The sequence below is a fragment of the Citrus sinensis genome, chromosome 3 (genome assembly GCF_022201045.2).
Source record: "Citrus sinensis cultivar Valencia sweet orange chromosome 3, DVS_A1.0, whole genome shotgun sequence".
Lineage (NCBI taxonomy): Eukaryota > Viridiplantae > Streptophyta > Magnoliopsida > Sapindales > Rutaceae > Citrus > Citrus sinensis.
Window position 1 is genome coordinate 37,745,847 of NC_068558.1, and position 21,748 is coordinate 37,767,594.

At 36.5% G+C, this 21,748-nt stretch overlaps 2 protein-coding genes across 8 annotated transcripts in view; both read right to left on the minus strand.

The window, feature by feature from the left end:
• The window catches only part of LOC127901107 (zinc finger BED domain-containing protein RICESLEEPER 2-like), a 58,605-nt gene that overhangs the window by 12,447 nt on the left and 24,410 nt on the right, over positions 1 to 21,748 (minus strand). The window lies entirely within an intron of this gene.
• On the minus strand, positions 14,989 to 19,479 carry LOC127901106 (uncharacterized). Of its 7 annotated transcripts, XM_052437270.1 has the most exons (10): positions 19,312 to 19,479; positions 19,071 to 19,121; positions 18,430 to 18,828; positions 17,960 to 18,358; positions 17,490 to 17,888; positions 17,020 to 17,418; positions 16,550 to 16,948; positions 16,080 to 16,478; positions 15,610 to 16,008; positions 14,989 to 15,496 (listed from the first exon to the last, which is right to left on the minus strand). In XM_052437270.1, exons 4-10 carry the CDS (start codon positions 18,281 to 18,283, stop codon positions 15,056 to 15,058), a joined length of 2,760 nt encoding a protein of 919 aa, XP_052293230.1. In that variant the 5' UTR covers positions 18,284 to 18,358; positions 18,430 to 18,828; positions 19,071 to 19,121; positions 19,312 to 19,479; the 3' UTR covers positions 14,989 to 15,055. The 7 variants fall into 7 exon arrangements, with proteins under 7 accessions (XP_052293230.1, XP_052293236.1, XP_052293235.1 ...); XM_052437276.1 differs by lacking the exon at positions 17,960 to 18,358; XM_052437275.1 differs by lacking the exon at positions 17,490 to 17,888.

Sequence of the window (21,748 nt, forward strand, 5' to 3'; positions counted from 1 at the left end):
TTTCAAAATAAATGAGAGAAGATTGACACACGTCAGGAGTTTTTAATTCAACCTGACAGAACACGTTGCCCAAGAAAGGAGTTTAGGGATGTTTGAGTGAGATTGGTATTTTCAAAATTCAAACTGCATGTCAGACGGCGACCACTTCCCAAGAAAAATGAGAGAGACATATGAAGACAACTGTTCGTTCTCATCGTCAAAAAAAAAAAGCGGGAAAAGGAAAAGACAGAGAGAAGAATTTTAGTTCGAAGTACACAAAGTTAGTCAAGGGAAGAAGCTAAGCAAGGTACCCTCCGGTCCAGCCGTGTCGCCACGTGTCGCGCATACAATGAGTTTCTTTTGCCTCCAATACTTCTCGCCAAAAAGAAACTAGGGGGATGTTATTTGAGGGAAAAATATGAAAGGCAATAGAGCGCCACATGTCAACCAATGGAATGATTCCAGCACAATCGGAGATAGCCTGCGCAATTCGAGGTGCCTGCCATGACTTGAGGTACCCCGTATAAATAGAGGTCCCCTGCACAATTAGAGGTATCCCACACAAATAAAGGTACCTCATATAATATGAGGTACCCCATACGAATAGAGGTACCCAATACAAATAGGGGTACCCCGCGTAATAGGGGGTACCCCACGTAACTCAAGGTACCCGGCAAAGCGGATGCAAGAGAATCCACCTAAAATATCTGCCATGAGAAACGTCTCCGCCTCCTAAAAGATATTACTTGATTTTGTCAGAATTAGGAATTAAAAACGACGTGCTAAAAGGAGGGACAGCCGCCTGCTACCTCTGCCAAAAGTGAAGGACACTATCCCAAGGACAGTGGTCTCCAGCCGCCTACCCAACAACTACTGCAGAGGTACCCTGGACCACTCTCCAGCGCGTGTCACGTTTCCAAAAGATGAGATACGCCGCGAACATGCAAATAATGGCCCAAAAAATTATAAAGAGATAAAGGACGTTAGCCAAAAAGGGTACGCCACGTGGCAGCTGAGGTAGTCCATATATAAAGGCACCTAGGTTTTTGTTGTGCAAATTTTAATATACTCGCAAGCGCACGAATCTATTGTAGTATAGATCAATGCTGACGAGTGTCGATCCCACGAGGAGGTGGATTTTAATTGTGTATAGAATTAATTTTGCAAAATGGGTGGTTGGAATTGTGGTGGAAGTGATTTAAATTATCCTAAAATTGGAATTGAAATTGCGATAATAAATTCTAAAATTGGAATTGCGATGGCGAGAATAAGTTGAAGCGAAATCTATTGAAATGACGTACTTGGGTATCTGGATCCGTATCAATATGCATCATGGGCTAAATAATCCGTATTAATGCCAATTAAATCATGAGGGGGGAATCCACACCTCATGAACCACGCTCTAATCAATATGGTGCTAAGGGCTTATCGTGCCAAATAATAATAACCTTATACTAGAGGGCCGGTGAAACCAAGGCGGTACTAGACAAGATTAGTATTATTTGTCGACGAGAAGTCAAAACATCCACAAAAACTAGAGGGGAAGAGAAAATAAATTTACCAAATAAAGCCCATGACACATGTTGAGACTTCACCTTCAACCCAAGCTTGAAAGAAAATTAGCCACTCATAATTGAATTAGGGGCAAAATGGGAATTTATTAAAATACGTAGAAAATACAAGATAGAGAGGGAATTACAGAAAATAGATCCCAAAAATGGATTCAGAGATATCAAATTAGGGGGTAGAAGCCCCATTTTTATAGATACATGGAGTAAATCATGGCCATCGGATTAAAAACAGCTTGGACGCTCAGGATTGCGCCACGTCATCAGTCAACAGTACGCGGTTTGACCACGCGGATGAACAGTAATGTGGTTTGGTTGAAAATAATCCTGTGTGATGCATGTACCGTACGCGAGATTTTTCGTCCACTGATATACTGCCACGTCACCATCAACAGTACATAAGAATTTTAGCCCAACAGGATCGTGACACCTCATCAGTCAATGCCACATCATCGGTCAATGTCACGTCATCGTCCGTCTATGAGGGGGGAATCCACACCTCATGAACCACGCTCTAATCAATATGGTGCTAAGGGCTTATCGTGCCAAATAATAATAACCTTATACTAGAGGGCCGGTGAAACCAAGACGGTACTAGACAAGATTAGTATTATTTGTCGACGAGAAGTCAAAACATCCACAAAAACTAGAGGGGAAGAGAAAATAAATTTACCAAATAAAGCCCATGACACATGTTGAGACTTCACCTTCAACTCAAGCTTGAAAGAAAATTAGCCACTCATAATTGAATTAGGGGCAAAATGGAAATTTATTAAAATACGTAGAAAATACAAGATAGAGAGGGAATTACAGAAAATGGATCCCAAAAATGGATTCAAAGATATCAAATTAGGGGGTAGAAGCCCCCTTTTTATAGATACATGGAGTAAATCATGGCCATCGGATTAAAAACAGTTTGGACGCTCAGGATTACGCCACGTCATCAGTCAACAGTACGCGGTTTGACCACGCGGATGAACAGTAATGTGGTTTGGTTGAAAATAATCCTGTGTGATGCATGTACCGTACGCGAGATTTTTCGTCCACTGATATACTGCCACGTCACCATCAACAGTACATAAGAATTTTAGCTCAACAGGATCGTGACACCTCATCAGTCAATGCCACATCATCGGTCAATGTCACGTCATCGTCCGTCTATGTGAACAGTGTCGTGAACAGTAACGTATACAGTATCGTACACGTGAATAGTACCGTATATGTGAATAGTGCCAATTTTCCATTTATGCTCCTCCTAAGGTTTTCGACCGTCCTAAGTTCAAAAATGATATCCGTTTTGCCGTCTGATCTCTCATTTATTGTGAAATGACTATAATACCCCTAAAATACACAAAATACTTAATTAAAATAAAACACACGTAATTAAATCACAAGAAGGTTAAATACATACAAGTAAGGGTTGTTAGTAAGACTTGAAATGTAAAATGACAGTTTTCTCCTTTATAAATATACATTTTCTAACACTCAACACACCCCCCAACCAGCTTATTGCTAGTCCCTAGCAAATAAAGCGAAAACAAAATTTAAATTCAAAATGATTTTTTTTAAAGCACTCGTGTTTATTCAATTAGACTAATGCTAGAAATCAAATAAAAGTATAAGTATTATCTCCAGTCTAAAGCAACATCACATCCACATCAACCATCCACATGAATCAGCCCAGTAGACTTTGTTATAGCTACTTTCAAGAATGACATGTCAAACCCCAAAATCTCACTGGAAGTAGTGACACTCTCACAAAGAAATTAAACCCAATAAAAATAGGCACTCTAATGAATGGTAATTGAGAGAAAATAATAAAGAAGTGATATCACATGCTCTCACCAAGATGAAATAAATATGCCCTCAGCTTATAAATAATACGATCTCAAGTGAAATAAAAATGCTAGTCAACCCACTTTATTCATCTTTTTTTTTATTTTTTTTTATGCATTACTACATCTTTTTAGCCCATATAATTAGCTTCTATTTCAGATTATAGTTCCCTAAAATCAAGGACTTTTATTAGGACGTAACGTAGGCTAAGGATATGGTTAACAAAGAAGGGAAATAAGAAAAATAAAGTGTATGTTTGAGAAAAAATGCAGAATTTTTTTATTTTTTTTTTGAAGTTGCAAGGTGGATTTCACATTTTATTGTTATTTGTTTCTTCTTTTTTTTTTAACAACAATTTTTTGTTTGTTTTTTTTCTTTTTTTTTTTTGCTTTTATTTGGCTTAACTTCACTGAACAAAAATACTTATTTACATTTTTCTCAAACATAGATAGGTGATGAAACTTATAAGATATTGGGTAATACTCCAAATCGGAGTGGGTCAAGATGATAAGTTGACAAGTTGACAAAGAAAATGTTTTTTTTTTTTAAAGGCTCAAAAGGGTTAACTATGGATATATCACAAAAGGGATGGCTAGAAAGGCTCAAACGGGTCAAAGATGGCCTTTCCATCGTCTTTTAAGGCTCTAAATAATCATTCATATCTACTAGTTATATGGGCCTCCAAATATAGCAACATAAATTTTTTTTTTCTTTTTTTTTTACAATTTTTTTTTTAGGGTTAACTTAAAAGAAATCTAGAGATCGTGTATAAAATAATAAACTGCTAAGCTGTATGAAGAATGGTCAAAATGATTATTTTTCAAGAAAAATAATAGGCTCAAAAACTCACTTGGTACTTATTATGACATGTTCATTCCTTCAAGCAACTCATATTTGTCTCCGACATCAACATGTAAAGTAGCAAATATAGTGTAACATCACTTAAGACCGAAGATAATACAAATACTAAAATTTAAAATTCATCATGTCATCCAATGTTAAAACAAATCACACAATTTTTTTTTAACAACATTCTACCCCCCAACCTATTCTAAACATGAAAGGAAAATATGCATGCAGAAATGTGAAAATGATGCAGAAAAACTAATTAGAAAAGTTACACTTAAAATGATGGAAAAACAAAATGATTGATTTTTTTTTTAACTTAGAAGATGCGTTTCTAGAGGCACTACACTCCATATTCAGCCATCCTCGACTCAAAAGTTGGAAAATATATATTTATAAAGGAGAAAATAAAAAGAAAAAGAAAAATGAACATCATAACTTAACAAAGAAAAATAATTTTTTTTGTTGTTTTTTTTTATTTTTTTGGTTTTTTTTTCAAATAATGAAGATGCGTTTCTAGAGTAACTACACTCCATATTCAGCCATCTTCAACATAAAAAGTTAGCAACAGTTAGTTTCTACAACAAAAAATTAGTAAAAACTTAACCAAGATTCCACATTTGTCGACTATTCCCTCTCCCCAACCAAAACGAAACATTGTCCTCAATATTTTAAAGGAAAGAAGTAGAGTTTAGAAGACATCACCTGGGTGGTGCAACACAGAAGAAAATATTTACAGGCGGAGAGTTAAATCTAATTTATACTTCTTACTGCTACTACTGTTACCATTATTATTTGGACGCTCCAACACAAAGATCCAGGGGTCTGGCTCCGGTCTATAAGCTTGTAACATATCAAGTAGCTCATTAGCAGTGTGAGCACAAATAAAGAGTTTTTTCGCATCGGAAGGAATGAAGTAGTTTTTTATTGTATGGTTAAGAAATGCGATAAAGCCATCATAAAAGTTATTGACATTTAACAAACCGATGGGTTTCTGGTGGATGTGCAGATGGGCCCAAGATGCTAGTGTGATAAGTGCCTCTAGTGTTGCAAGATCTCCTGGAATGAAAATAAAAGCATCAGCATGATTAAGCATTTCAGTTATTCTTTCTTGCATACCTGAGATGACTAACTCTTCTCCAGTTGTTGAGTCAGACGAACTGCTCAATGGTTTTAGAACGCTTAGGATGATGCCTAACACTTGACTTCCTCTGATAAAAGCTGCTTCTGAGACCATTTTTAATAACCCTCGGTTACCTCCTCCATACACCAAATGTAATTTTCTTACTGCTATGCTTTGACCAAGATCTATGGCTGCCTCCACGAACTTTTTATGTTTGCCATAGTTAAATCCAGAAAGCACACAAATGTTCTTGAATTATCTATTGGGAGTAGCTGCCGTTGGAATACTTCTCAAAAAATAATTTGTGAGTGCATGACAAAAAAAAATCACATTTAAGAGTCTTGGTGACAGTGGGTCACAGTTGTGTATGAGGTAACATGTCAGTGTCAAATAACGCGTAAAGCACGTGGCTCGCGAGTCAAAAAGGAAACAGTAAAAAGGAAAAAGCAAACAATAATAAAATTATTAAAGACAATAATGCAAATAACAAAACAACAGTAAAATAAAATAACAGTAAAGTAAAAGGATATTTACACGTAGTTGCGACTGTGGCTCACATCTTCCTCTGGTTTTACGTCCAGAAACGGGTTGAACGCCTTCTATGGGTCGAGGATAGGCTTCCTATCCAGTTTTCTTATAAACTGGTAAACAGGGTCGTTTATAGTCAGATTCCCGAGACTATATCGTGCATGCTCTTTCTGGAATAATGGCCATAACTGGAGAATTGCTCCTTGCACATATCCACTAGGATGCGTTTCAAGAGACAAAAGGATATCGTCTAATGACTCCTTATTCAAGCCATCCCTAATGAATTGAATCTTATCTTCCTTGTTATCAGACACCATTCCTAAAGAATATGGGTTTCTACCGCAACTCATTCTGGCACACTTATGACAAGCAACAGAAATTCTTCGAGCTCGTCGTTTTCTTGCATAATTTCTTTTACCACAACCAGGCATGAATGCAATAAATTTTGGAGGTAACTCACCTGCCAATCGTACTTTTGCCTCGATTAACCAACGGATATCAGCAAGTATGTTATTCCTCATGAGCAATCGCATGCGTTCGGACCGAGCTTTATAGATCGTAAGGAGGGCATTCTGAGGAAGTGAAGGGAATCGCTTGTGAAGCTTCGCTAGAATCTCGTTTCTGTCCATACTTTCGCTTCAGAATATCAGTTATTATGGGAAACTGAAGTAACCGACTTGATTGTCACGGAGTACCGTTATCCGCCACTTCACCGCGGTAACAAACTAAAGCACACAAACAGAAAAACAAATTAAAACACACAAAGAAAATTAAAATTGTCCTCTTATTGAATTTACCTCAAGCTCCAACTGGATGTCGTAAACACTTCTCTCAATGTCTCTGAGTTGGCTTTCTAAACCTTCAACATAGGCTACTAACTCTGGTGGTTGTAGATCCCAAATGCGATGTGTTTTACAAAATTAAATCTACCTTTTGAGATGAGTTTTGACACGTTGAAGTGGTTTAAGAATGTTCAGGAGGAACGGTCTAAGTATGAGACTCATGATTAACAATAATAAGAGAAAACTTAATAGTTAAACAAACACACTTATGCAAAAATAATTTCAATTAGCAAAAGAATAATATAAAGAAAGAGAGAAAAAAAAATCAAATCACCGAAAAGAAAAGAAAAAAAAATCAATTCAAATCTGGTGGGTCACTCAAATTTATTTCGGTGTCTTCTCCATGTGGTTGGTACTCTAGATATGGCTTTAATCTTTGACCATTAACTTTAAACGTGACACCGTTCTTTGGGTCCTTAATTTCAATTGCTCCATGTGGAAAAACAGTATGAACAATAAAGGGACCAGACCAACGAGAGTGTAACTTACCTGGGAATAGGTGCAAACGAGAATTGAATAAAAGCACTTTCTGACCTGGAGTGAACGATTTTCTCATAATTTGCTTGTCGTGGAAGACTTTCATTCGTTGCTTGTAAATCTTGGCATTTTCGTATGCGTCATTGCGAATTTCTTCAAGTTCTGCCAACTGTAATCTTCTTTTTGAGCTGGCTTGCTGCATGTCAAAGTTGAATTTCTTGATGGCCCAATATGCACGATGCTCGAGTTCCACAGGTAGGTGGCAAGCTTTTCCATACACTAGCCTGTAAGGTGACATCCCAATCGGGGTCTTGAAAGCCGTTCTATATGCCCATAATGCATCATCAAGTCGTAATGACCAATCTTTTCTATCTGGCCTCACCGTCTTTTCTAGTATATGCTTTATTTCTCGATTGGAGATCTCAACTTGACCACTGGTTTGCGGATGATATGGGGTCGCCACTTTGTGTGTGATTGAATACTTTGTCAAGAGAGCTTTGAATGCTTTGTTACAAAAGTGGTCACCACCATCACTGATTATCGCTCTAGGGAATCCAAAGCATGAAACAATGTTGCTTTTTAAAAATCCTATCACCACCTTGTGATCATTGGTTCTGCATGGAATTGCTTCTACCCATTTCGATACGTAGTCAACAGCAACCAATATGTATTGATGGCCAAAAGAAGGGGGAAAGGCTCCCATAAAGTCGATACCCCATACGTCAAAAATCTCAACCACTAAAATTAGATTTAATAGCTTCATGTTCCTTTGTGTAATGCTCCTCATTCGTTGACACCTATCACATGAAGAACAGAAAGTGTAAGCATCTCGAAATATAGTTGGCCAATAAAAACCACATTGTAAAACTTTAGTCGTTGTTTTCTTAGCACTGAAATGGCCTCCACAAGCTTGTTCATGGCAGAATGAAAGGATATTCTGAATTTCACTTTCTGGGACACATCGCCTAACAATTTGGTCCGCACAATACTTGAACAAATACGGGTTATCCCAAAAGAAATTCTTTATCTCTGCAAAGAATTTAGCCTTGTCTTGCTTGGTCCAATACTCTGGAAGTTTACCTGTAACAAGATAATTAACTATATTAGCATACCAAGGTAATACTTCCACACTCATTAATTGTTCATCTGGAAATGACTCATTCAATGGTAATGATTCTGTAATTGTGTCAAAATGGAGACGAGAGAGATGGTCCGCCACAACATTTTCTGTGCCTTTCTTATCTTTGAATTCCAAGTCAAATTCCTGCAAAAGTAACACCCAACGAATTAGTCTAGCTTTTGCATCTTTCTTTGTGAGAAAATATTTAAGAGCAGCATAATCTGTGAACACAATTATTTTACAACCAATGAGATAAGACCGAAATTTTTCCAATGCAAACACTACTGCTATCATTTCTTTTTCAGTAGTTGAATAGTTCAACTGTGCATCATTCAATGTCATACTAGCATAGTAAATAACATGAGGAATTCGATCAACTCTTTGTCCTAATACTGCTCCTACTGCATAATCAGATGCATCACACATGAGCTCAAATGGTAAGCTCCAGTTTGGGGGTTGAATGATGGGTGATGATGTCAACAACTGCTTTAATTTTTCAAAAGCCACAAGACATGAATCATCAAAGACAAAAGGTACATCCTTAGCAAGTAAATTGCATAAGGGTCTAGAAACTTTGCTAAAATCTTTAATGAAACGTCTATAGAAACCAGCATGCCCAAGGAAAGATCTTACTTCTCTGACTGTTTTAGGTGGAGGAAGATTAGAAATGAGATCTACCTTGGCTTTGTCAACCTCAATACCTTTGCTCGAAATAATATGACCGAGAACAATACCTTGTTTTACCATAAAATGGCATTTCTCCCAATTTAAGACCAAGTTCTTCTCGATACATCTCTGCAGAACTAGTGTTAGATGATGTAAACATTGATCAAATGAGTCACCAAAGACAGAAAAATCATCCATAAAGACTTCAAGAAATCGTTCAACCATATCAGAAAAAATGCTCAACATGCATCGTTGAAATGTAGCAGGTGCATTACATAATCCAAATGGCATTCTCCTATATACAAATGTGCCAAAAGGGCAAGTGAAAGTGGTTTTCTCTTGATCTTTTGGTGCTATGGGAATCTGATTATATCCTGAATAGCCATCTAGAAAGCAATAAAATTCATGGCCTGCTAATCTATCAAGCAATTGATCGATAAATGGTAAAGGAAAATGGTCTTTACGTGTGACAGAATTCAACTTTCTACAATCAATGCATACACACCAACCTGTAGTTACTCTAATTGGTATCAATTCATTATCAGCATTCGTAACTACTGTGACTCCTGACTTTTTGGGGACAACTTGTACAGGACTGACCCATGAACTATCAGAAATTTGGTAAATAATACCTGCGTCTAATAACTTAAGGACTTCAGTTCTAACAACTTCTTTCATATTAGGATTTAACCGACGTTGCATTTCCCTAGTAGATTTAGCATTTTCATCAAGGTGAATGTAATGCATGCAGTCTACTGGGTTTATACATTTTTATGTCTGCTATGGTCCATCCTAATGCCCCTTTGTGCTCTTTTAAAACATCCAACAACTTACCTTTTTGTTCGTCATGAGGGATGATGAAATGACTACCGGTAGAGCACTTTCTTCCCCAAAAAACGCATATTCCAGAGTGTTGGGCAATGGTTTGAGCTCGAGTTTCGGTGGTGATTCTGATAATGGAATGAGTTTCTTCTTTGATGGTGCTAGTTGTTCAACTCTTGAATTCCATTTATTTGTGTCCATGGATGGTGCTGAGTCAAGCAGGGCGTTGACCTCATCGATTGATATGTCAATATCAAAATCCAAACCAAAGTGAGTTAAACATGTTTGTAAAGGATCATCACTAAGGTTTGAAACAAAAGTGTTATCAACTAATGCTTCAATTAAATCCACATCAACAATTTCATCATCTGCATTGTGAGGTTGTTTGGCAATGTTGAAAATGTTTAGCTCCATAGTCATGTTGCCGAAGGACAACTGCATATTTCCGGTCCTGCATTGAATGTGAGCATCCGCAGTTGCCAAGAAAGGTCGGCCTAGAATAATAGGGATGTGCTTCCTTGAATCCTGTATTGGTTGAGTGTCAATTACAATGAAATCAACAGGAAAATAAAACTTATCTACCTGGATAAACACGTCCTCCACAATACCACGAGATATTTTCGTGGACCGATCTGCAAGTTGTAACACCACTGGAGTTGGGTGTAATTCTCCAAGTCCAAGTTTCAAAAATACTGAGTAAGGCAACAAATTTACACTAACTCCTAAATCCAATAAAGCATTCTCAATTGTGTGGTTCCCTATGCTACATGAGATAGTGGGGGAGCCTGGGTCTTTGCATTTTAAAGGAATTTTATGTTGGAGTATAGAACTAACGTTTTCTATTAAAAATGCCTTCTTTTGAACATGAATGTTTCTCTTTTTAGTACAAAGGTCTTTAAGAAACTTGGCATAAGATGGAACTTGTTTAATAGCATCAAGTAAAGGGATGTTAACACTTACCTGTTTGAAGATTTCAAGAATCTCACCTGTAGATTTTCCCTTCTTGCCTTTAGCTAACCTCTGGGGAAATGGAGCTTTGGGAACATATTCTCGTGGGTTGGTTTCTTTTTTCTCCTCCGGTGATGAGTCCTCAACATTCACAGGTACAATTTGATTTTCTTTTGTCACCGGCATCTCCACTTTGTTGTCAACTTCCTTTCTTTTTCCCAAGGTCATAACTGCTTTGACCTCTCTATGCTACTGTGGTGAACTGGTACTTGCTTCATGTACTCCTTTAGGATTAGGCACTGGTTGACTTGGAAATTTACCTTTCTCAACGGTCATTGCTAAAGTCTGAACTAAAGAAACAAGTTGTCCCACCATCTTTTTGAGGCTTGAAACTGATTGAGCTTGTGAATTGAAGCCTGCTCTCAACTCATTTCGTAGTCCATCAATGGTGCGGTTCTGTTGCTCAATTGTAGAGTGAGTAACATTCTTGAGATTCTGGAATGCATCCTCCCATGGTGTGGGTTGAGAGTAGTTCTGGTTCTGATTGTATGGTCTGAATAGTGGCTGAGAGGCTTGAGGAACTTGAGGAATTAGTTGCATTGGTGGAGCTGGAGCTGCTGGTCCATTCTGTTGGAATCCTTGAGACCATGAAAAATTAGGGTGGTCTCTCCATCCAGGGTTATATGTGTTAGAGTATGGGTTGTAATTAGATGGTTTTCTCATTACACTTATGGCATTGGCTTGATCTGAGTATGAGTCATGGTCATGTGGTTCTGTTGATTTAGCAATCGATAATGATGCTATTTGTCGAGCAAGACCTTCAACCATCTCCTTAACTTCTTTAATTCCCGAAGTTGACTCGCCAATTTGAACCTCATTTACTCCCTTAATTCTTCTAGTGTTCCTGAATGATCGACTCCGTTGTTGGGAATTGTCTGCTTGTCGCTGGAAGAATTCCCAAATCTCTGATGCACTTTTTGACATTAGCTCCCCTCCACTTGTTGCCATTAGCCATTCTTGCACATTCGGCAATAATCCCTCCAAAAAATATTGGCATTGGTGCCATTTCTTGTACCCATGATGTGGACACTTCAAGAGTAGCCCATTGAATCTCTCCCACGTTTCGAAAAATTGCTCGTCCTCTCTCTGGGTAAACTCCGAGATTTCCCTGCGAATAGTATTGGTTTTATGCACTGGGAAATATGTATTCAAAAATTTAGTTACCATTTGTTCCCATGATGCAATGCTATTAGCAGGTAATGTATTAAGCCATGAACGAGCTCTATCCTTTAAAGAAAATGGGAATAGTCTAAGTTTTACATCATCATCTGAAAAATTCTCATATTTAAATGTTTGACAAATGGCATGAAAATCATTCAAATGATTATATGGGTCCTCATTTTCTAGGCCATAAAATGTGGGGAGACAATTTAGCACACTAGGTTTTAATTCAAAACTCCTAGCAGCTACATTTGGGTATCTTATGCATGATGTGCTCAAATTAGCTAAAGGACTAAAATAATCCTTAAATGGCCTCTCCTGTGGTGCTTGTAAATTCATTTTATTTTTATTTTTAATGTGCTTTTGTGTGCGAAGTGTTTTTTCTAGTTCAAGGTCTATATGTTCAAGATTAGGTAATAATGACTTACGACCATGCATGCAAAACAAATAAAATAAAAATAAAGATGGGAACAAAACAAATAAAAATAAAGAAGAGGGAAAAATTACGATACTAACATTATTGCGCTATTACAACCTTTCTATAAAAATACACAAAAATAAATACGTGAAATAAATTAACTAAAAATTAAATTAATAAAATAAACAAAAATTACAAAGAAAAATAAATTGAAAATTAAATTACATAATTTTAAAGAAGAGAAAAAGAAAAGAAATACTAACCTTTATATGTAGATTCACTTTTTTTTTTAATAATTAAAAAAATACAAGAAAACAAATAAAAAGAAATTATTCACAAAAATTAATTCTATGAATTAAAATTACTTACCTCCCCGGCAACGGCGCCAAAAACTTGTTGTGCAAATTTTAATGTACTCGCAAGCGCACGAATCTATTGTAGTATAGATCAATGGTGACGAGTGTCGATCCCACAAGGAGGTGGATTTTAATTGTGTATAGAATTAATTTTGCAAAATGGGTGGTTGGAATTGTGGTGGAAGTGATTTAAATTATCCTAAAATTGGAATTGAAATTGCGATAATAAATTCTAAAATTGGAATTGCAATGGCGAGAATAAGTTGAAGCGAAATCTATTGAAATGACGTACTTGGGTATTGGATCTGTATCAACATGCATCATGGGCTAAATAATCCGTATTAATGCCAATTAAATCATGAGGGGGGAATCCACACCTCATGAACCACGCTCTACTCAATATGGTGCTAAAGGCTTATCGTGCCAAATAATAATAACCTTATACTAGAGGGCCGGTGAAACCAAGGCGGTACTAGACAAGATTAGTATTATTTGTCGACGAGAAGTCAAAACATCCACAAAAACTAGAGGGGAAGAGAAAATAAATTTACCAAATAAAGCCCATGACACATGTTGAGATTTCACCTTCAACTCAAACTTGAAAGAAAATTAGCCACTCATAATTGAATTAGGGGCAAAATGAGAATTTATTAAAATACGTAGAAAATACAAGATAGAGAGGGAATTACAGAAAATGGATCCCAAAAATGGATTCAGAGATATCAAATTAGGGGGGAGAGACCCCCTTTTTATAGATATATGGAGTAAATCATGGCCATCGGATTAAAAACAGTTTGGACGCTCAGGATTGCGCCACGTCATCAGCCAACAGTACGCGGTTTGACCACGTGGATGAACAGTAATGCGGTTTGGTTAAAATAATCCTGGGTGATGCATGTACCGTACGCGAGATTTTTCGTCCACTGATATACTGCCACGTCACCATCAACAGTACATAAGAATTTTAGCCCAACAGGATCGTGACACCTCATCAGTCAATGCCACATCATCGGTCAATGCCACATCATCGTCCGTCTATGTGAACAGTGTCGTAAACAGTAACGTATACAGTACCGTACACGTGAATAGTACCGTATATGTGAATAGTGTCAATTTTCCTTTTATGCTTCTCCTAAGGTTTTCGACCGTCCTGAGTTCAAAAATGATGTCCGTTTTGCCGTCTGATCTCTCCTTTATTGTGAAATGACTATAATACCCCTAAAATACACAAAATACTTAATTAAAATAAAACACTCGTAATTAAATCACAAGAAGGTTAAATATATAAAAGTAAGGGTTGTTAGTAAGACTTGAAATGTAAAATGACAGTTTTCTCCTTTATAAATATACATTTTCTAACACTCAACAGTTTCATCCTCCAGAAGGCTCTGATTCACCCAAAAACACTCACACCCAAAAAAAAAAAGGTTTTCTTCAACCTTAAACCCTAATTTACAGAGGGCTAGCCAGCTCTCTTTACTATTAAAGCTTGAGTTTGCTAACTTGAGCGTCAGAGTGTGAACGCCGGGATACCCCGGCTTCACCTCTAACCTCTATTTCACTGTTTTGCAGGCGTGAAACTCATTTTGAGGGACACCTCTCTTGTTTCTGACCTTCCACCATTGTTACCACTCTCTCTCCCCCTCTCACCTCCCCGGATTTCAGATACACCGCACCAAAGCTAGTGAGGTATCCCATCTCCCCCAAAAATATAAATTTATTATTCTAAATTGGTTTGCCTTTTCCTACCCTAAAATCAGTCGAAAACAAGATCCATTGAATTGATTAGACCGAATTTAATAGTTATAGCACATTCTCCACTTGAGGTCAAAAATATTACTCCTCAAATTTTCCTTTTTACCTCGAGATTCTCTTAAAATTTTGGCCCAAACATACGCTAACTTGACCATAAAGTGTCTTTGTTATTGTTTATTCAATTATATCTCAAAATTCCACCAAACTTGGCCCAAACGAATTCTTGTTATTGTTTATTCCATTCTATCTCAAATTCCATTAAAATTTGGTCCAAACTCCAAACGAACTCTAACTTGACCGAAAATTGTTTTTGTTTTTGTTTATTAAAAAAAAATGGCGGCTTTGGCCAGATGGCAACATGTTTTTTTTAAATATCTATTTATTAATTTAAGATGTGAGAAAATTTAAAATTTTGGGTTTTTATGTTTTACTTATTAAATTTTTTTTTATTTTAAAAATTAATAGAAAATAAGAATTCGGGCATTCAATTAAAGATCTGATTGTTTTATTTTATTTTATTGTGTTTTAAATTTTGTTCATTTTTCCTTCGCTAAATGATAAGGAAGTCATTTACATTAAATGCGCCAAAATGTCTCAGCTCTATCTCTTCTTGGTAGAGTTGTAGTATGTCATCCTTTCTCCAGTTAAACTCCCGTAGATCAAACTTCGGCCTATCCCATTCCTCATCTGTAATAAGACGGGCTAACTCTTTTGTTTTCATTGATAGGTACAGTAATTCATCTTGATCATCCCCATCACGACCATCAAATCCACTTTTTCTCTTAGGGTTAGCTGGGCATCTCTCTAAATGATTCTCGAGATGTGTGGTTCCTTTCAGGCTTGAACCGTCAAACTCCTTCTTACAATGGTTGCATTCGGCCTTCACTTTTCCATCTGCGTCTCTGTACCTTCTCATCTCCTCCCAAACCTCTGAACACTTTTTCCTCTTCTTAATAGCTGATGATGATGAGCTTCCTGCATTCGGATCTCCCTACATAGTTAACAATTCTCAAATAAGATAAGGATTCATTGCATTAACAGTTAACAATTCTCAAATAAGATAAGGATTCATTGCATTAACTTTAATTAATCAATTAAGCCTACCAATTTAATTAACACCGATGATGGATCCAAATCCTCATCACTAGTATCTCCTTCTGTACTGGAGAAGTGTTTGATCACACCACGGACAGATTTTTCTTCAATAAGACTGGCTAACTCTTTTGTTTTGATTGATGGGGACAGTGTTTGATGTTGATCATCCCAATCACGACCATCAGATCCACTTTTTCTCTTAGGGTTAGCTGGGCATCTCTGTAAATGATTCTTGAGATGTGTGGTTCCTTTCAGGCTTGAACCGTCAAACTCCTTCTTACAATGGTTGCATTCGGCCTTCACTTTTCCATCTGCGTCTCTGTACTTTCTCATCTCATCCCAAACCTCTGAACGCTTTTTCCTTTTCTTAATAGCTGATGATGATGAGCTTCTTGCATTCGGATCTCCCTACACAGTTAACAATTCTCAAATAAGATAAGGATTCATTGCATTAACTTTAATTAATCAATTAAGCCTACCAATTTAATTAACACCGATGATGGATCCAAATCCTCATCACTAGTATCTCCTTCTGTACCGGAGAAGTGTTTGATCACACCACGGACAGATTTTTCTTCAATAAGACTGGCTAACTCTTTTATTTTAATTGATGGCGACAGTGATTGATGTTGATCATCCCAATCACGACCATCAGATCCACTTTTTCTCTTAGGGTTAGCTGGGCATCTCTGTAAATGATTCTTGAGATGTGTGGTTTCTTTCAGGCTTGAACCGTCAAACTCCTTCTTACAATGGTTGCATTCGGCCTTCACTTTTCCATCTGCGTCTCTGTACTTTCTCATCTCATCCCAAACCTCTGAACGCTTTTTCCTTTTCTTAATAGCTGATGATGATGAGCTTCTTGCATTCGGATCTCCCTACACAGTTAACAATTCTCAAATAAGATAAGGATTCATTGCAGTAACTTTAATTAATCAATTAAGCCTACCAATTTAATTAACACCGATGATGGATCCAAATCCTCATCACTAGTATCTCCTTCTGTACCGGAGAAGTGTTTGATCACACCACGGACAGATTTTTCTTCAATAAGACTGGCTAACTCCTTTGTTTTGATTGATGGGGACAATGTTTGATGTTGATCATCCCAATCACGACCATCAGATCCACTTTTTCTCTTAGGGTTAGCTGGGCATCTCTGTAAATGATTCTTGAGATGTGTGGTTTCTTTCAGGCTTGAACCGTCAAACTCCTTCTTACAATGGTTGCATTCGGCCTTCACTTTTCCATCTGCGTCTCTGTACTTTCTCATCTCATCCCAAACCTCTGAACGCTTTTTCCTTTTCTTAATAGCTGATGATGATGAGCTTCTTGCATTCGGATCTCCCTACATAGTTAACAATTCTCAAATAAGATAAGGATTCATTGCATTAACTTTAATTAATCAATTAAGCCTACCAATTTAATTAACACCGATGATGGATCCAAATCCTCATCACTAGTATCTCCTTCTGTACCGGAGAAGTGTTTGATCACACCACGGACAGATTTTTCTTCAATAAGACTGGCTAACTCCTTTGTTTTGATTGATGGGGACAATGTTTGATGTTGATCATCCCAATCACGACCATCAGATCCACTTTTTCTCTTAGGGTTAGCTGGGCATCTCTGTAAATGATTCTTGAGATGTGTGGTTCCTTTCAGGCTTGAACCGTCAAACTCCTTCTTACAATGGTTGCATTCGGCCTTCACTTTTCCATCTGCGTCTCTGTACTTTCTCATCTCATCCCAAACCTCTGAACGCTTTTTCCTTTTCTTAATAGCTGATGATGATGAGCTTCTTGCATTCGGATCTCCCTACATAGTTAACAATTCTCAAATAAGATAAGGATTCATTGCATTAACTTTAATTAATCAATTAAGCCTACCAATTTAATTAACACCGATGATGGATCCAAATCCTCATCACTAGTATCTCCTTCTGTACCGGAGAAGTGTTTGATCACACCACGGACAGATTTTTCTTCAATAAGACTGGCTAACTCCTTTGTTTTGATTGATGGGGACAATGTTTGATGTTGATCATCCCAATCACGACCATCAGATCCACTTTTTCTCTTAGGGTTAGCTGGGCATCTCTGTAAATGATTCTTGAGATGTGTGGTTTCTTTCAGGCTTGAACCGTCAAACTCCTTCTTACAATGGTTGCATTCGGCCTTCACTTTTCCATCTGCGTCTCTGTACTTTCTCATCTCATCCCAAACCTCTGAACGCTTTTTCCTTTTCTTAATAGCTGATGATGATGAGCTTCTTGCATTCGGATCTCCCTACACAGTTAACAATTCTCAAATAAGATAAGGATTCATTGCATTAACTTTAATTAATCAATTAAGCCTACCAATTTAATTAACACCGATGATGGATCCAAATCCTCATCACTAGTATCTCCTTCTGTACCGGAGAAGTGTTTGATCACACCACGGACAGATTTTTCTTCAATAAGACTGGCTAACTCCTTTGTTTTGATTGATGGGGACAATGTTTGATGTTGATCATCCCAATCACGACCATCAGATCCACTTTTTCTCTTAGGGTTAGCTGGGCATCTCTGTAAATGATTCTTGAGATGTGTGGTTCCTTTCAGGCTTGAACCGTCAAACTCCTTCTTACAATGGTTGCATTCGGCCTTCACTTTTCCATCTGCGTCTCTGTACTTTCTCATCTCATCCCAAACCTCTGAACGCTTTTTCCTTTTCTTAATAGCTGATGATGATGAGCTTCTTGCATTCGGATCTCCCTACATAGTTAACAATTCTCAAATAAGATAAGGATTCATTGCATTAACTTTAATTAATCAATTAAGCCTACCAATTTAATTAACACCGATGATGGATCCAAATCCTCATCACTAGTATCTCCTTCTGTACCGGAGAAGTGTTTGATCACACCACGGACAGATTTTTCTTCAATAAGACTGGCTAACTCTTTTGTTTTGATTGATGGGGACAGTGTTTGATGTTAATCATCCCAATCACGACCATCAGATCCACTTTTTCTCTTAGGGTTAGCTGGGCATCTCTGTAAATGATTCTTGAGATGTGTGGTTTCTTTCAGGCTTGAACCGTCAAACTCCTTCTTACAATGGTTGCATTCGGCCTTCACTTTTCCATCTGCGTCTCTGTACTTTCTCATCTCATCCCAAACCTCTGAACGCTTTTTCCTTTTCTTAATAGCTGATGATGATGAGCTTCCTACATTCGGATCTCCCTACATATAGTTAACAATTCTCAAATAAGATAAAGGATTCATTGCATAAACTTTAATTAATCAATTAAGCTTACCAGTTTAATTATCTGATACACGGACGTACAACAGAGGTAAAACAAAACATATCAATTAATCTACACTTGAGATTAGATTTAATTAAGCATTCTCTGTTTACTTACTTTTATTTCTGTAATTAATCAATTAATTTTTTTATTAATCTATAGAGAGCAAGACATACGCACCTCCATGGCCAGTAGAGTAGCAGTTACCAGTTAAAAACTTGAATTCACAGCCTGCAAAACAAACAGATAACATACCCGTTACCACATCAAATTCACTCTTTTTTGTTTCAATTAACAAAACAAATTAAAGTGTGTGTGTGTTTATAACTCAATAATAATAATAATAATAATAATAATAATAATAGTAATAAAACAATTAAAGATATGATAAAATGAAATAAAATCAAAACAAAATGCTTACTTGACAGTAATTAGTTGCTGATACAATTGAATAAGAGTTGCAGATCCTGCTTTATTAGTTGTCGTTCTCCTTCCAAGTTCCAACCTCTTATCTCTTCAATCAGAGAACTGGTTCTATCTCGTGAGCTTTCAATGTGCACGACGATACAGGTACAAATCTAGTTATATAAAAGGTTTCGAATCTCCGAATATAAAAGTCTTCGAAGCTCCGAATGAGTAAATCTATTTATATAAAAGTATTCGAATCTCCGAATATAAAAGTATTCGAATCGCGGAATATAAAAGTCTTCGAAGCTCCGAAGAAGTAAATCTATTTATATAATGAATGACAATATGGACCACAAAGCTAATGACAAAAGCTGATTAAAATGGGGGACCTGTCTACCTTACAGTTTCTGTAACATGCGCACCCAATGCATGCACCACACCTGTCCTGCATATGGAGAAAAAGCATGCAATTGTTTTTGTTTGGTAGCTAGCTAACCAATCAGGAGCTGGCTACGTGGGATCTGTATGTTACAGAATCTGTAACTTAGCCAGCTCCTTTAAAATGGGATCACTTGTTCTTTTCTCGCAATTTCCTCACATGGTTGTACTTTTACTTTAGTGAAATTTTTTTTCGCTTACCTTCACTTTGTTTTTGCTTTTGTTTTTTTGTTTTTCTTAATTCTAAGTAATCAGTACTTTAGATAAGTTTTTTTTTTAAATCTAAAATAAAGGATAAACAACAATCAATTTTTTTTTATAAACTAATATGTGGCGTAAAAGTATTAACTGAATAAACTTCACATGATTTATATAATTATTTTTATTAATTGGATTTTAATCATATAATTTTTTCACATTTTTCGTTTCACCAAAATTTTTTCTCTTCCAGCAACCATAGGAGCATCGTCGGTTTAAAAATCGATTCTATTCGATTAATCCGGGATTGCCCTTAGAAATTTGTAAGATCCATTGAATTGATTAGACCGAATTTAATAGTTATAGCACATTCTCCACTTGAGGTCAAAAATATTACTCCTCAGACTTTCTTTTTTACCTCGAGATTCTCTTAAAAATTTGGCCCAAACATACGCTAACTTGACCGTAAAGTGTCTTTTTTATTGTTTATTCAGTTCTATCTCAAAATTCCACCAAACTTGGCCCAAACGAATTCTTGTTATTGTTTATTCCATTCTATCTCAAATTCCATTAAAATTTGGTCCAAACCCCAAACGAACTCTAACTTGACCGAAAATTGTTTTTGTTTTTGTTTATTAAAAAAAAATTGGCGGCTTTGGCCAGATGGCAACATGTTTTTTTTAATATCTATTTATTAATTTAAGATGTGAGAAAATTTAAAATTTTGGGTTTTCATGTTTTACTTATTAAAATTTTTTATTTTAAAAATTAATAGAAAATAAGAATTCGGGCATTCAAGTTCAGTGTCAGCCCAGTTCATTGTAAAAAGAGGGGGTTTTATTGTGTTTTAAATTTCGTTCATTTTTCCTTCACTAAATGCCGATCATTATAAATTAAATGCGCCGAAATGTCTCAGCTCCATCTAAATTAACCCCAAAAAAAAGTTTAGGAATATAATTTTTGTGTACATTCTTAAAATTATATAAATCTACGTGACTATTGAAAAAAACAGTAGGGATGTTTGGTTACTGGAAGTTATAGTAAATATATCTTGAGCCATTTAACAGATGCAGGGACGGGGGTGCATTTTTATTTTGTTTCTCTATATGATTGAAATCGGAATATTTGTTTTTCACCACGGAATATTCTGTTTCAGAAGAAGTTTCAGCCTTTCAGGTTCTTTTTTAAAATCTTTTAATTTTTTTCAATCTCTTCTACTTTTTGTCATTTGAGTAGTGCTAAAAGGCTAGAGAAATGAGATGTGGTCCATGTGGCGGGCCCTGACCGACGCTCAGATAGAAAAAAACAGCTAGAAAAGATAAGGGTCCTAACTACAATTTAACCTTTTAAAAAAGAAAATTATATTTTGGACCCTCGGTTTACATAATTTTTTTTTTTTAATTCATGGCCGTACCTCTCCCTCTTCTATCAGATAACTGGTTCTATTCTATCTTGTGAGCTCTCAGTGTGTAAGTGGATATATATATATATATATATATATATAGGACCTGTCTATGTTACAGATTCTGTAACAAACATCTCCCGTCATCCCACCATCCGATTTTCTTTTGTTTAGTTTCTCACTCCACATCCAACCACATCCAACGGCTGATGCTGCAGTCTGTACCTTACAGATTCTGTAACGTAGTTTTGTCCTATATATATAATAGAGATATTTGTTTATATAAAAGTCTTCGAAGCTCCGAAGAAATTAATGAGCCTTATTATTAAGTCTATGAGATAAGCTGCCTGACAATATGGTCCAAAAGGCTAACGAGATAAGCTGACTGAAATGGGGCCACTTGTTCTTTCCT